This window comes from Sciurus carolinensis, chromosome 9 (assembly GCF_902686445.1).
Source record: "Sciurus carolinensis chromosome 9, mSciCar1.2, whole genome shotgun sequence".
Lineage (NCBI taxonomy): Eukaryota > Metazoa > Chordata > Mammalia > Rodentia > Sciuridae > Sciurus > Sciurus carolinensis.
The window spans coordinates 81323983-81338473 of NC_062221.1; the positions used below are offsets into that span (position 1 = coordinate 81323983).

The window sequence follows — 14491 nt, forward strand, 5'->3', positions numbered from 1 at the left end:
TATAAGACTACTCATAAACCTACAATCACCAAGCGCAAAATATAAGAGTCTATTATGAGAGATACAGACAACACATGAAAAAAGCAAATACATTGTAATAATTAAATAACAAGACATGGTATTTAACTATCATGTAGAACCAAGTCATCAAATAAAATTATCTTTTAAAAGATGTTTAATCCAAGAGGAAATATATCTTGTAAGAGATAGCAAGTCAATTAGAGAAATAAAATGCTCTATGCTGTAGTTAATTAATAGTCAATGGACATGTAAAGGCATGGCAAAGACTTTCTGAGACTACAACATACTTAAAAGTGAAGTAAATTATCTAGGGCCTCAACAGTACTATTCATTCAATACACCCAAAGATCTTTTAGAATATGTATGGCTATTGAAGGACTACTTATTCATATCTATCAAAAATAAAGGTCTGCCTATAAATTATAAACTCCAATACCTACCATTCATTCAACCATCATTTTGTTTAACTTCTAATGAGGTAAAGATTCCATTTTATGTATGTGGCATATATTTAGACTCATTATTTATAAAATTTATATTCTGCTAATATAGAAAGAATGGCATTTAATAATATTTAGTCCCTACCATGAAGATCAGGAAGGAAAAGAGTAAGATGTTAAAAGAGAAAATAAGAACAAGGACCTAATTTAAATTGAGTCTAGAGGTGAGAGGAGTCATAAAAGGATTCCTAAAGCATTTCTTATGCATGGTGCTGTGACCTTTCTGGGAGCAACACAGAAAACCAGGTGAATAGCAAAGGACAGATAAAAGGTTAAAAAATAACATCACGTCAGTCTTTAAATCTTATAGGAAAGCCTGGTCTACTGAAAAACAGTTTACCAAAAGGTGGTAAAAAATTAAACTTTTACTAAGATATAGCTACCTTGGCAATTTAAAAAAAAATGCCTGCCTCATAAATACCAAAAAGTAGTCACCACTTAAAATTTGTACTAAATTGTGTTGCTGAAAGAGTCCGGATCTGTCAGTGAGTTTAATCTCTTTTTAAAAGGAATAAAGACTAAGCATAATATATTCCTAAAAACATACCTCCTAATTTTGAGGTATGAAATTGGATTCTAAGACTTTCCCCTTAAACCTGTTCACTTTTTATTCTCCAATTTTAAAAAGGTAAAAGCATGAGTATTCCAAGAACATTTTAGAAGGAAGTTAATAATGAAATGCATTATTATGAAGAAATACATAGAAAAAAATTTTACAGATCTAGGATTATATTCAAGAAAATAAATAATAATGATTTTAAATAATAAAAACTCAAGAAAATGTTACTCATTATTAGACACAGGTAAAGAAATGTATATATGAGAAATGGTAGTACTTACAGTTGAGATCTGAATTTTATAAGGAAAAGGAAAAAGTTAAGAGTCTGTGAAAGGAGGAAACAGTTTTTAAAAAATAGATTCTCCAAAGAACTGAAGAGAAAAGATGGTATTAGCACTCAAGAATGTAATGGTAATAACAAGCATAAATACAGCTGTTCAAGTTTACCCCCATAAATAGTAAAAAAAAATACTCTGAATTAACTTTAAAAACCATTACAAGTTTAATGAATATGTGTGATTAAAAATTCTATGCATGGCATTTCAAAAAAAAAAACAACAAAAAGATAAAGCAACTCTTTCAAACACTATCTAGATCTAAAATCGTACATGAATGGAAATGACAGCAGAATCTAAATACTTTTACTAATGTTATCACTCTACCTAATTTTCATTATCTTTACTCTAAGATACAATCAACAATCACCTTTTCTTTTGCTCAAAATTTTAAAATGCAAATAAACATATCACAATACACCCCAAACTGAGAAACTACAGAAAAGGAAAAAGTAGATACCCATGAAAAAATACACACACAAGCACCCCTTAACAAAAAATAAAAAAATTTAATATGAAGCTAGCTTTGAAACTTATCTAATTATTATTATCCCAATGTTTTTAAAATATTGTTTTACCTAAGAATCTTAGAACATTATCAATAAGATCAGAATAGAAATAATATTGAGAAACCATTTTCAAACTAGTTAAAAATATACGTAGGAAAATAAAAGATTCTTGCTGAAAACAGTAAGCATGGGTAAGATCCAGGAAAATGAATAGTCACTCAAATAGAATTGAGTTGTCTGTACCCAAGTATTGTACATTTTGAGATACAAATTTTCCAACTCCCTTATATCCAGTCTACTTTTAAGATCTTAAGAGTCCTTCTCACAAATGTAATAAAAAATGCTCTGATTAGGAGACAAGCACAGTGGCAAACACCTGTCATCCCAGTAACTCGGTAGGCTGAGGCAAAAGGATTGCAAGTTCAAAATCAGTCACAGCAACTTAGCAAGATCCTGACTCAAAATAAAAAATGAAAAGGACTGGCAATGTAATTCAATGGTAATATGCCCCTGAATTCAATCCCAAATCCCAATCCAAAGAAAACAAAAATGCTCTGATTAAATTAAATTTTCATGTAAATATAAGCAAAAACAAAGAGAAAAAAATGTCAGCAAAGAAAAGCTATAGGATTATCTGAATACTACATAGTCAAATTTAATAGGAGCTTGATGAAACATGTCAAAAGAAGAAAAATAAAATACATGACTCAAGTTGAAAAGCAAACATTAGCTTTTACTTACACTGTATATCTAACATGAAGGAGTATCGGATATCCTTTTCCAAGGCTGGATGTTTTACAACACAAGTAAGTCGCCTTCCTCTAGCAAATCTGGTTGGAAACAGCTTATACTTGCTGACAATTGTTGCTGTTTCATTTGGAAAAGAAGTTGTAGTGGATTCCATTTCACCAAGATCACCTTCCCAGTCAATATGTGCAACTGGTTTTCCAGTGGCTGCAATACAAATGGCTGCTACTGTTTCATTTCCTCCATCAATTAAAGAATCTGGCCCTTTTATCAGGCTCACAGTGGGTTCAACTGTTCAAATTAAAAAAGAAAAAAAAAAAGTAAGTTAAATTTCAGTTAAGAAAATAGTTACATCCTTCCAAGACACACCCACACACATTTCACAAGCTCTGGAACAACTAATCTACACACAAGGCTTTTAGGTAATGCCAACATCAATTGAGTTCATGGAAGAACAAGAAAAGATGTACAGCTACGACAACAAAAGGCCAAGATTTTATACTACCATTACAAAGATGGCTCTCCCTGACAGAGATGTACATTTTTCTCTCCAAATTAGTAGGCAACAAAAAATTTCTGCAAACTTGTTCATAAGTTCTTTCATAAGATTTCTTTTATAAGATTAATAACTTTTGAAAAAAAGTTTTAATATATAGTGCTTCATTCTATAGCAAAAAGTTTACTTTTTAAAATGTTACTAGTAATGAGACTACAGTTAAAATGCTAAGCAAAAGAAAAATAAAGTTCTTTAAATATACATACAAATGCTTTCCTGGGCTTAGAGGGTGACTCATTAATTTCATTTAAAACACACTGGCTTTTAAACATTCAATCTTTAACTTCTCATATTACCTAACAGAACTGATTAGGGTTGCTAAATTTGTTCAACTACTTTGGTTTCTAAGATATACTTTAAATTCACTCTCAACAACTCTTGGGTATGTTCCTGAGCTTTCTGGGTATAAGAGTTTCAGAATTAATGTAGAGGGAGGTATCTATTTTTTGGTAAAAGGTTCTTTTTAGTCATACATGATAGTATATCCATAAGAATGAGGTCCTAGTTGGAGTAACATATAATCTGGTGTGTTTTAATGAAGTTTTTAATTCAAATTTAACTAAAATTTATCAGTTTTTATTTACTTTTGAAAGTAAATTACTTAATGTACTAAGAAATACCATATTTCTATACTTTAAGGTCAACTATCATATGACATTGTTTCTTGTTCTCTGCAGAAAATTTATAAATTGACATTTCTCCAAGTGTAATAAGTGCTATGGTTTAAAAGTCCATTTCTGATAATTCCAACATCTTATGTCTTGGCAGGTCTGTTTCTGTTGTCTTATTTTGTGCAGGCTGCTACTTTTGGAGTATTCCTTACTTATAAACCGAGTTATTCAAGTAGACTGTGTAGACCTCTGCTTGAATAATTAGTGTAAAAATAATTGGAAGCCTAGAATAAAGATATCTTTCCTTCAAAAAAGATCTGTGTTTTCTTATGCCAAGTTCCTAAAAACCACTATCACTACAATTTTCTTAAATTCAATATACAGTTCTAGAGATATACAAAGAAGGCTGTCTTACTTCTATTTTACTACTATTCTGAGACTGTAATTGTTTGGGGTATAAAGTGAATATCAGATGCACAATTAGGCATGCCAAATTGAGCAGACATAGTCTCTTTCACTTCTCAATGTTCCCAAAATCTTACCATCTCAGATGTTTCTTCTGAAATGTCAAGTATCTCCAGGTTGAATGCAGTTTAAAGCACTAAATTCTACATTTACACCTTCTACTAAATTTTGACCTAGTTATATTTCTCACTATAATACTTCTTTGAAGTTTCTAAGTTTTTTTTGTTTTGTTTTGTTTTTGTATTTCACACTCACTGAGAAGGTTGGTCTGTTAACTTATGCCATCATTAATAGAAACCTCCTTTTCTCTTTGGGGAACTTAAAACATTTATTTTAAAGTCAGCTTTAAATTATGTTCCTTATTTTTTTCTTAAGGGCACCCATCTCCTAGTTATTTTTACTGGTTTTCTAAAGTTCGCTTCATCACATTAAATTCTCTGGGTAGTGACTCTTCTCTGTCAAGCAGTTTGTTGTTGCTTCGTCTGACTATGTAAAAAATGCTACCAAGGAGGGAACTTTCCACCTTTCTCTCATTCTTTTCTTCTTTCTGTCCATCCCCACCCACCCCCATCCTTCCACTTTTCTCAACACTGAGCTATGGCTTGGAAACTGACTACAGAGGAAGCTAGAGCAATTGTGGGGGCTCACCTTATTCTTCTACATCTTTCATAGATCAGAGCCCTATATTGCTTATTACCCAGTGATTAAAAACTGTTCAATATTTGCCTGATTTTCTTGTTCCAGAGAAAAGAGAATGAATTCAAGCCCTGTTACGCCATCATATTCGGCAATGGAAGTCAATTTTTTAACAGCAAAACCAGTATTATTGAAATAGGGGAGAATTACCTACAACTATAATATCCTAAAAATGATCATTATGATATTTGTTTCCTTCTCTGTTTCTATTTCTAGTTCTTATATAGATGAATTTATTGCATGAATAATTTTATGCCTCATTTCTTCTCAACTATAACTTGAGCAACTACATAATATTACATCAAGAGGAAGTAACCAATTAATATTACAATCATTCTACTGTGGGGCACTTGTTGTTCAATGTTCCTAAAATTTTTGTTATACTACATTCCTTTAATTTGGTTTCTGACACAACCACTCCACCAAAACTCTAATGTTACCAAAGACCACCTAATCTATAGACTTATACATGGCCACTTCTTTTGGATAACTTTCTGGAATGTGATACATCAAAACAGTTCTTCCCAATTAGTTCAAAAGAATTAAGTCCTAATGCCTTAAACCAGCTACTCTAAGTAATGAATTAACTTCTAAGTTATGCATTTAGAATAATACTAGCTATATTCCACATTTAGAAAAACTAAAAAAACATTTTCTGTAGGGCTTAATTCTCACTGCAGAAAAGTCTTCTAAAGTAATGCTTTCTTAACAACTTTTCTTCTCTTGATATGAATAATAGTATTATGCCTTGTCTCAAAGCTCTCCCTAAACTCTTTATCCATATTTCTTCCAACCTCTTACTCTAATTATCACTCGCGGGCCTGTTCTATATTCATCTTGGAACTTCAATAACTAATATTGCCCATATGATTCCAAATTTTCTCCAATTTTACTACAAGTCTTGGCTCCTCAGTTTCCAACTACCAACAGGTATTTGCCTGTATATATCCTCAAACTTAATAAACCTAATGCTGAACTATTCAGTCCAGCTTCTCAATACCTGTTTGAAATTCAGATGAGCCCATTCAATTAATAGCAACAATTTGTTCCATCAGCAAGTTTCAAAATCTGTTACTGTTCAAACTTCCCTTGTTTCTTATATTGGTCAATCAGTTATCAAATTTTACCATTTATTCCTTAGTAATATTGCCCTTCTTCACTCAAGTGGCAGAAATTGGAAAATTAATATGAGTCTTCATAGCCTCATGGCCAAAACAGTATGATTTTAGGATCTCTTCATATTAATCTATCCCAGACTGATCTTCCTAAATCACAACTTTCACTACTTGACTCTATTAAGTCAAGTCTTCTATAAGTTAGTCATCCCTCTAAATGAGGTGAGAGGAATGTCACAGTAGTGTTTCTCAAACTACTTTGGATGCAAATCATTAGAGGGTCTTGTTAAAGTGAAAATTATTGTTCAGTAATTCTGAGAGAGGTGTGAAATTCTGTATTCCTAATAAGCTCCCAAGTGCTGCTGGCTCATGAACCCAGCAAAGATCTGAAGGTAGAAGAGGCAGGGGAGAAGCAGCACAACTATTATATACTAAGATTATATTTCTAGTATTATGTCAGTCTAATATTCAAGTTACTTTAATTAGCTCCTACTCTATACCTCTCAAGACTTGAAAATTTTTGTTCTCTATACAAATATTTTGAAAACAATGCATTACTTTTTCAGTGTTCCACTAATGCAGAGTTTTCAAAGGGGATGATTTCCATCACCCTGGCATCTTTCCAAAAGGATACTGGTGACATTCTGAGTTGTCCCAACTGAGGAAAAGCTACTGGCATTTAGTAAGTTAAGGGTCGTCGTGATGCTTCCAAATAGTCTACAATGGATAGGACAGCTCACCTCAATGAAGAATTCTTACCCCAAAATTCAATAGTGGGAAGTAAGAAAATTTTTGCTTTAATGTACAGTTTTCTGCCTCTCTGCCCTGCCTCATCAATTCTAGAATAACACCTCTCTAGTCTTTCATTTTAACCCATACATAAAAACTGCCCATCATTTGAAGACTAACACAACTACCTATTCTACAAAACATTTCTTAACTACCATATTCGCCAAATTCATTCTTATCCTTACTCATATAATATTTATTGTATGAGTGTTATATATCAGAAATTCTAATTAACTTTAGGGAAAGCTATCAGTTAACCAATCATTTGAAGACTAACACAACTACCTATTCTACAAAACATTTCTTAACTACCATATTTGCCAAATTCATTCTTACACCTTACTCATATAATATTTATTGTATGAGTGTTATATATCAGAAATTCTAATTAACTTTAGGGAAAGCTATCAGTTAACCAAACTCCTAGCAGCTGAACAGTCTTTTTGAGGAAAGATTTAAGCAGACTATTTCCATGTAAGCAACCAACTGCTATTACTCCTTGATCCTTACTGCATTATTCCAAAAATACTCAGCAGTGTTTCTGAATTAATATTCTTCTGCAAGTGGTTATCTTAATGCTAATAAGGTTATTCAAAATTTCACCATAAATTTTATCAGTTATCTGATAGGAAATGGGTATCTCCTATCTATTTATTGTGAGCAATATCACAAGATTCAAATAGCTATCCAAATCCACAATAGCCAGAATAAAATTTGATGTGAAAAACTGAAACAAAGTGCCAGAAGGCTCCAAGAAGTCACAATTAGTCACTGAAAAGAAAAACAGAAAAACCTAAATAAGATGGTAATTATTTCAAAGTTAAAAAAATGTGAGGGGTAGTAACAGAAACAAATATCACAGAAACAGTTTCTAGTATAATTAAAACATTATCTTTCATGAAAGAAGTGAAAAGCTAAACCAATGTAGAATTATACAGATAGATGGACAGATACTAATATTTTAAAAGATAAGAGATCCTAGAAATGTTTAAGACAAAACTTAAGAAATCACATTTGAATTATTTTACTTAAAATCTAAATTTGAAGATAATTTCAAACATTTTAAAATTTTGAAAATATTTGTATCATAACCCTCACCACTATCACCAAAATACACAATTCAAGCACACCTACCTAACACAGTTACAGTTGTAGAGGACTGGGCATTTCCAAGTGGAAATGTAACAGCTTTGCATATGTATTTTCCAGAATCAGAGAATCCGATGTTATGTAGAGTAATTGTTGCATCATTAAGTGAATAGTTTTTAAACAAGACTCTTCCCTGATATTCTCCTTGAACAGAGAATCCATATTGAGGATGATGAACTGCAATAGTCTGTGTACTTTTGCCATGTATCTTCTCCCATGAAATTTGTGTTATGGTTTCATTTACTTCAATTAAACACTTCAATGAAACATTCTTTCCCCATACTGCTGTGACATGTGGCTCCACAATAATTGGTCCAGCTAAGGCACCTATAGGGGAAAAACACATAATAGAGCTGTTAGAAGTTACACTAACCTGTGGTGTCTTCTCCCTCCCTTTTTCCCCTTTTCACAGATTCACCATCTCTCTCCCTCCCTTTTCCCCTCCCCACCTTCTCCTTCTCTCTTCTCTCTCTCTCTCTTTCTTATGACTGAAAACCAAAAAGGACTGAAAAGAGTAAGATATTCTCTGGGCTGGATATAAGAGTCAAACAATGAATATCAATCAAGCTAAATACTCGCCAACATATATTGCTGTGAAAAAAAGCACTAATATGGGACCAAGCTTGGAAGTAGATCCTTCCCCAGTAAAGCATTCTTACATGAGAATCCAGACCTATCTGACACTTTACATTCCCATGAGATTCTAAAGTAGAAGATCCTGCTGAACTGTGCCTAGATTCCTGACCCACAGAAACTGAAAGATAATAAGCAGATGTTGTTTTAAAGTTACTAAGTTTTAGGGCTTTTTTTTTTTTTTTTTTTTGGTACCAGGGTTTGAACTCTGGGACATTCAGTCAGCCTATTTTGTATTTTATTTAGAGACAGGATCTTACTGAGTTGCTTAGTACCTCGCTTTTGCTGAGGCTGGTTTTGAAATAGTGATCCTCCTGTCTCAGCCTCCAAGTCACTGGGATTACAGGTGTATGCCACCGTGCCAGACTAGGGTAATTTTTTATACAATAATAAATAATTTATTCATATAAGACCTTTCGAACCAAATATAACAGAAGTATCTTCTTTCAGAGAATTCCTATATTAAAAATTACTATAAAAAAGATCTTTCAAGATAGACCAATTTTCATAAAATAATGAAGAAATGTTTATATAAATGTGAAATCTATTTTTTCTTTTCAGTATGAAAAAAAAGTCCATAAGTAAAAGTTAAAATAACATCAAACTTTTTTTCATATAATATTTATTTCCTTCCTAAAAGCAATGGAACAAAACTTACACTGTTTTGAGGGAAGACTAACATTCATGAATACTACAGTCAATCAAGATATTAGTTCATTAACAAGTATATTAGAACATACATAGTAGGTCCTTGAAGAGTTTACCACTCACATGTGTTGCCTAGCAAAAGAAACAAAAATTAAGAAGGAAACCAAAATATGTACTCAAAAATGAAAAATGTGTAAACATTGAACAATACTTTTAAAAACTAAATTAGAACTTGTAAATACACACACACACACACACACACACATATATATATATATATATAAAAAAATGCATAAGGCATCACAAGATAATAAAAAATGTGTTTAAACATGTTCAAACAGTTCTCAACAACTAAAACATTTCACATTATTATTTCCCTCCATTATTATTTTGGAGGGAAAAAATGTAAAAGTAGATTAGAGGACAAACTTAACCATTTAGGTTATAGAAAGGAAGTGACAATTTTCACTGACTACACTTAACAGCTATCAAAGAAAGAATGTTGGTTTTTTAACTACTGCTCCAAAATATTTGAGGTTCCCATGATTTCACTATCATTCTCTATCAGCTTTCAAGTATAGATAATTAATCATTAATCCACGACATATAAAATGTGGTAGTATTCTAATGTATTACAGCAAGTTATCGTAAGTCTGGTATTAAACCAGAAAATATGCAAACTCATGAAAAAGCAGTTGCATGAATATTAATAAAAGTGATTAATAAAATATTCACTATCAGGTTTTTAAAAAATCTGACAAAGGATTCTTAATAATATAGCAAACTTTTCAAACATGGCAATCATCACACTAAAATTATAAAAAGAGGCAAGGCCATTAAAAAAAAAAGATCATGACAGGATTGTTCACTATCATCACTGTCATTCCCCCTGTTCAAATGAAAACAAATTCAAACCAGTGTAACAAATTAAGAAAAAGAAACAGAAAACGGTTATTATAAAGAAACAGAAAGTATTACTAACCGAAAAACCTAAAACCAAGGTCAAGTAACAGGCTATGAAAACCAGTAATTTGGTTGCTTATAAACATATGCAAAATATATATGGATCATATAACCAAAATGTTATAATAGGTAATAACTTTGTTTTTTGCAAAAAAAAGTTTAATTAGTATTTGTAAACCATAACTATACTCAATATCCATTAATAAACTTGTGAAGAAACTATAAACCTGACTGACTTAAGTAAATGAAAGCTATGCCATGTTGCCAGATGAAAAAACCTTAAAAATGTCAGTTCTTCCCAGATTGATATACAAATTCTATGCAAGACCAGTGAAAATACTAATTTAAAAAATATGAAAATATGAGCCAGATGTAATAGCCAAGAAATACTTGAGAAACAAAGAACTAGTGCAAGGGACAAGAAATATTAAAGTGAAATTAATAAAAAATTTGTAATTCAGTACTATAAAAATAATCAAAAGTACACAGAGACTGATGCGTATCATGGGGTAAGATATAAAATAAGGTTAATATTCATTTTAATTTGTTTGAGGGGGGAATAGTGAATTAGTCATAAAATACTAAAACAACAAGAGCTAACTATCTGAAAACACACACACAGATCAACTGAAGACCTAAAGGTAAAAAAATTTGTTACACATTGCCTGTATATATAGGCAATGACTTTTTGTATATTCTTTCAGATAACACTAATTATTATCCCTAGAGAATAGAACTACTGAAAATTAAAGAGGGACTTCCTTTTTTCTTTAGGTACTTAATTTCAATTTATTTTTTAGTTGTAGATGAACCTGATACCTTTATTTTATTTATTTATTTTTATGTAGTGCTAAGGATCAAACCCAGTGCCTCATAAATGCAGGCAAACACTTTACCACTGAACTACAATCCCAGCCTTCTTTAGGTTCTTTTATGTCAGGATCATTGATAAAGTTGTAATTTCCACACTAAAAAACTAACTAAAAAATAAAAATAAAAACATTCCTATTAGGTGGAGATACTCAAAGAGGTGGGTTAAGAGACTAAACTTTTTGTGCACTACCACGACCAAATTCATATACTGAAGACTTATCATCCAACGTATGTAGAGGTGAGGCCTTTACATGGTAATTAGGTTTAGAAGAGGTTATGAGGGTGTCTATCCTGTGACGGGATTAGTGTCCTCCTACAGAAAAGAAGAGAGACCAGGGCTTGCTCCTCTCTGAGGACACTGAGATGGAAACTATATGCAATCCAGAAAGACAGATATTATCAGGAACTGAATCTGCTTGTACTTGTATTTTGGGACTTCCAAACCTTCTGAAATGGGAGAAACAAAAGTTGGGCTATTTACTTTGTGTAATATTTTGTTACATACTGTGTGTTGTATTTTGTTACAGGAACCCAAGTGGACTAGATACGTAGTATTAAAATAACCTGGAAAGAATACTGCTAATTATATCACCTTACATTCCAGAAAAACCACAGCCTAGAGGGCTACCAATACTAAGGCAATATTTGAACACAGGAAGGAAAACCAAAATAGACTGACCCATCAATTTAAAAGAATCTTTTTTATTTATTATAAAGTTAGTTTGGGGTTTGTCAATATAAACCTTTATGATGTTAAGGTAGGGTACCTTCTATCCCAGGTTGTTCAGTGCTTTTATCATGAATGGGTACTGAATTTTGTAGTTTGGGATTACTACATGATTTCTGTCCTTGATTCAATTTATGTGATGAATTACATTTACTGATTTGCATATATCCAACCATTTGTGCATCTCTAGAATAAAACCAACTTGGTCATGATGTACAATCTTACTATGATGTTGAACATAACTTGCTAATGTTTTATTAAGTATTTTTACATCTAAGTTCATCAATGATATTGGTCTGTACTCTTCTTTCTTTGAAGTGTCCTTATCTGGTGTTGGTATGAATGTGATACTGGCTTCAAGAAGGAATTTGGAAGAGTTCTATCCCTTTCTAGTTTACTGAATAATTTGAAGAGTATTTGCATTAGAGTTCTTCTTTAAAGGTTTGGCAGAATTCAGGTGAAAATTCATCTGGTCCTGGGCTTTTCTTTGTTGGAATGCTTTTTATTACTGATTATATCTCATTACAAGTTACTGGTCTGTTTAGGTTTTCTGGGTCCTCTTGATTCAGTTTTGGCACATCTTATTTGTCTAGAAATACATTCATTTCTTCTAGGTCTTCCAATTTATTGGAATGTAAGTTTCAAAAATAGTCCGTAATATGATACCCTGGATTTATGAAATGTCTATGGAGATTTCTCCTTTTTCATTTCTAATTTTTTATATGGGTTTTTGCTCTTTTTTTGTTTTTAAAGGAACAAACTTATTTTGATTTTTCAGAAAATACCAGCAACTATGAAAAACAAGCTGAATATCTGGCTGTACGAAAAGCAAAATAAAAGTAAAAATAACACTTGAAAACCATGTTTTAAGCTTCAAGAAATATATTTTAAATGTCAATTTAAATTATTTTATCAATAGAACAAAACAAGTTCACTAAACTACCAGAACTGGAGTATATGTTTAACTGCTGTAATTTTTTCAAATTAAAAAATATAATAACAAAAAGCATTTGATTCCACCCTTCTCTTTCTTTTGGTTAGTTTAGCTAAGGACTTATCAATTTTGTTGATCTTTTCAAAGAACAAACTGTTGTTTCATCAATCCTTTCTATTTTTTTTATTCTCAAGTTCATTGATTTTGTCTCTGATCTTAATTATTTCCTTCCTTCTACTGGTTTTGTTATTGGTCTGTTTTTTTCCAAGGGTCTTCAGATGAACATTAGGTTGTTTATTTGGGACCTGATTTTCTTCTGTAGAAATTCAGAGCTATAAACTTTCCTCTTATAACAGCATTCATGGTGTCCCAGATGTTCTGGTATATTATGCCACTATTTTCATTTCAGTTTAAGAATTTTGTAATTTCTCCTTTGATTTCTTCTATCACCCACTCATCAAAAAAGTACTGTTCAATCTCCATATGTTTATATAGTTCTGTAAGATTTTGTCATATTATCTGATAATATGCAAGGATTATATCTATTTTGTTGTTGTTGTTGTTCAAAGTTGCTTTGTGGCTTAAAATTTAATCTGTTTTACAGAAGGTTCCAGGAGATGCTGAGAAGAAAGTGTACTCAGCTGTTGTTGGATGAAATATTCTATAGGTGTCTGTTAGGTCCATTTGATTAATAATATTTTTCATGTCCAAAGAGTCTTTGCTGAGTTTATGTCTGGATGACCTATCTAATGGTAAAAGAGGTGTGTTGAAATTACCTAATATTATTGTACTGGGGTCTGACATTTCAATTTAAGTAGTGTCTCATATATAATTAGAGGAACCCACGTTTGGGGCATAAATATTTATTGTTATTTTATCTTCTTGTTGGACTATTCCCTTTATCAATATTAAGCTACCTACTTTGTCTCTTCTGATTAATTTGTGAAATCTGCCTTGTCATATATGAGAATAGCTACTTCTGCTTGTTCTTGGGCTCCATTCACACAATATATCAATTTCCATCACTTTCAACCTGTGTCTGTCTGTACCTGTAAGGTGTGCCTACAACATTCAAAAGCAAAACCACTAAGAAAAAAGGTTCATTGAGTTGAACAGAAAAAAAATTCCTGACAAAATGCAAGAATCTTTCAAAATTTATAAATTGATATTTTATTAAAAAGCGTTTGGTTTTAAAAGAATTGAAGTTAGTATATGATACATGCATACCCAAGTTTATGGCAGTGCAATTCACAATGGCTAAGTTATGGAACCAGCCATGATGTCTGCCAACAGATCAAAAATGTGGTATATACACACGCAGTTTTACTCAGACATAAAGAAAGACAAAATTATGTCACCTGCAGGAAAATGGATGAAACTTGACAACATTAAGCAAAATAAGTCAGACTCAGAAAGTAAAGTCATGTTTTCTCTCATGTGGAATTCATAAAGGATAAAAAGAGAGAAGCAGAGGAGTCTCATGAAACTAGAAGACCAGCAAAGTATACAGGAAGGCAGGGGTGCAAAGGAAAGGGAGGTACTGGGGAACAAAAGTGGCCAAATTATTTTGCATGATGTATGAATATGTCAGAACAAATCTCACTATTATGTATAGTCAAAATTTACCCATAAAAAAAGTATTTGGTTTTACTAGTAAAAAG

General features: G+C 31.8%; 1 protein-coding gene across 2 annotated transcripts in view; it reads right to left on the minus strand.

Moving 5' to 3' along the window:
- Nectin3 (nectin cell adhesion molecule 3) overlaps positions 1–14491 on the minus strand; it is a 144835-nt gene that overhangs the window by 89794 nt on the left and 40550 nt on the right. The window contains exons 1-3 of one of the 2 annotated variants that reach the window (XM_047564581.1): positions 9344–9386; positions 8038–8379; positions 2666–2962 (exon numbers count right to left, since the gene is read on the minus strand). In XM_047564581.1, the coding sequence (XP_047420537.1) occupies positions 2666–2962; positions 8038–8379; positions 9344–9371 (667 nt within the window). In that variant the 5' untranslated portion in view covers positions 9372–9386. Of the gene's footprint in view, positions 1–2665; positions 2963–8037; positions 8380–9343; positions 9387–14491 lie in introns of those variants that run through there. The other variant, XM_047564580.1, reaches the window with a different exon arrangement.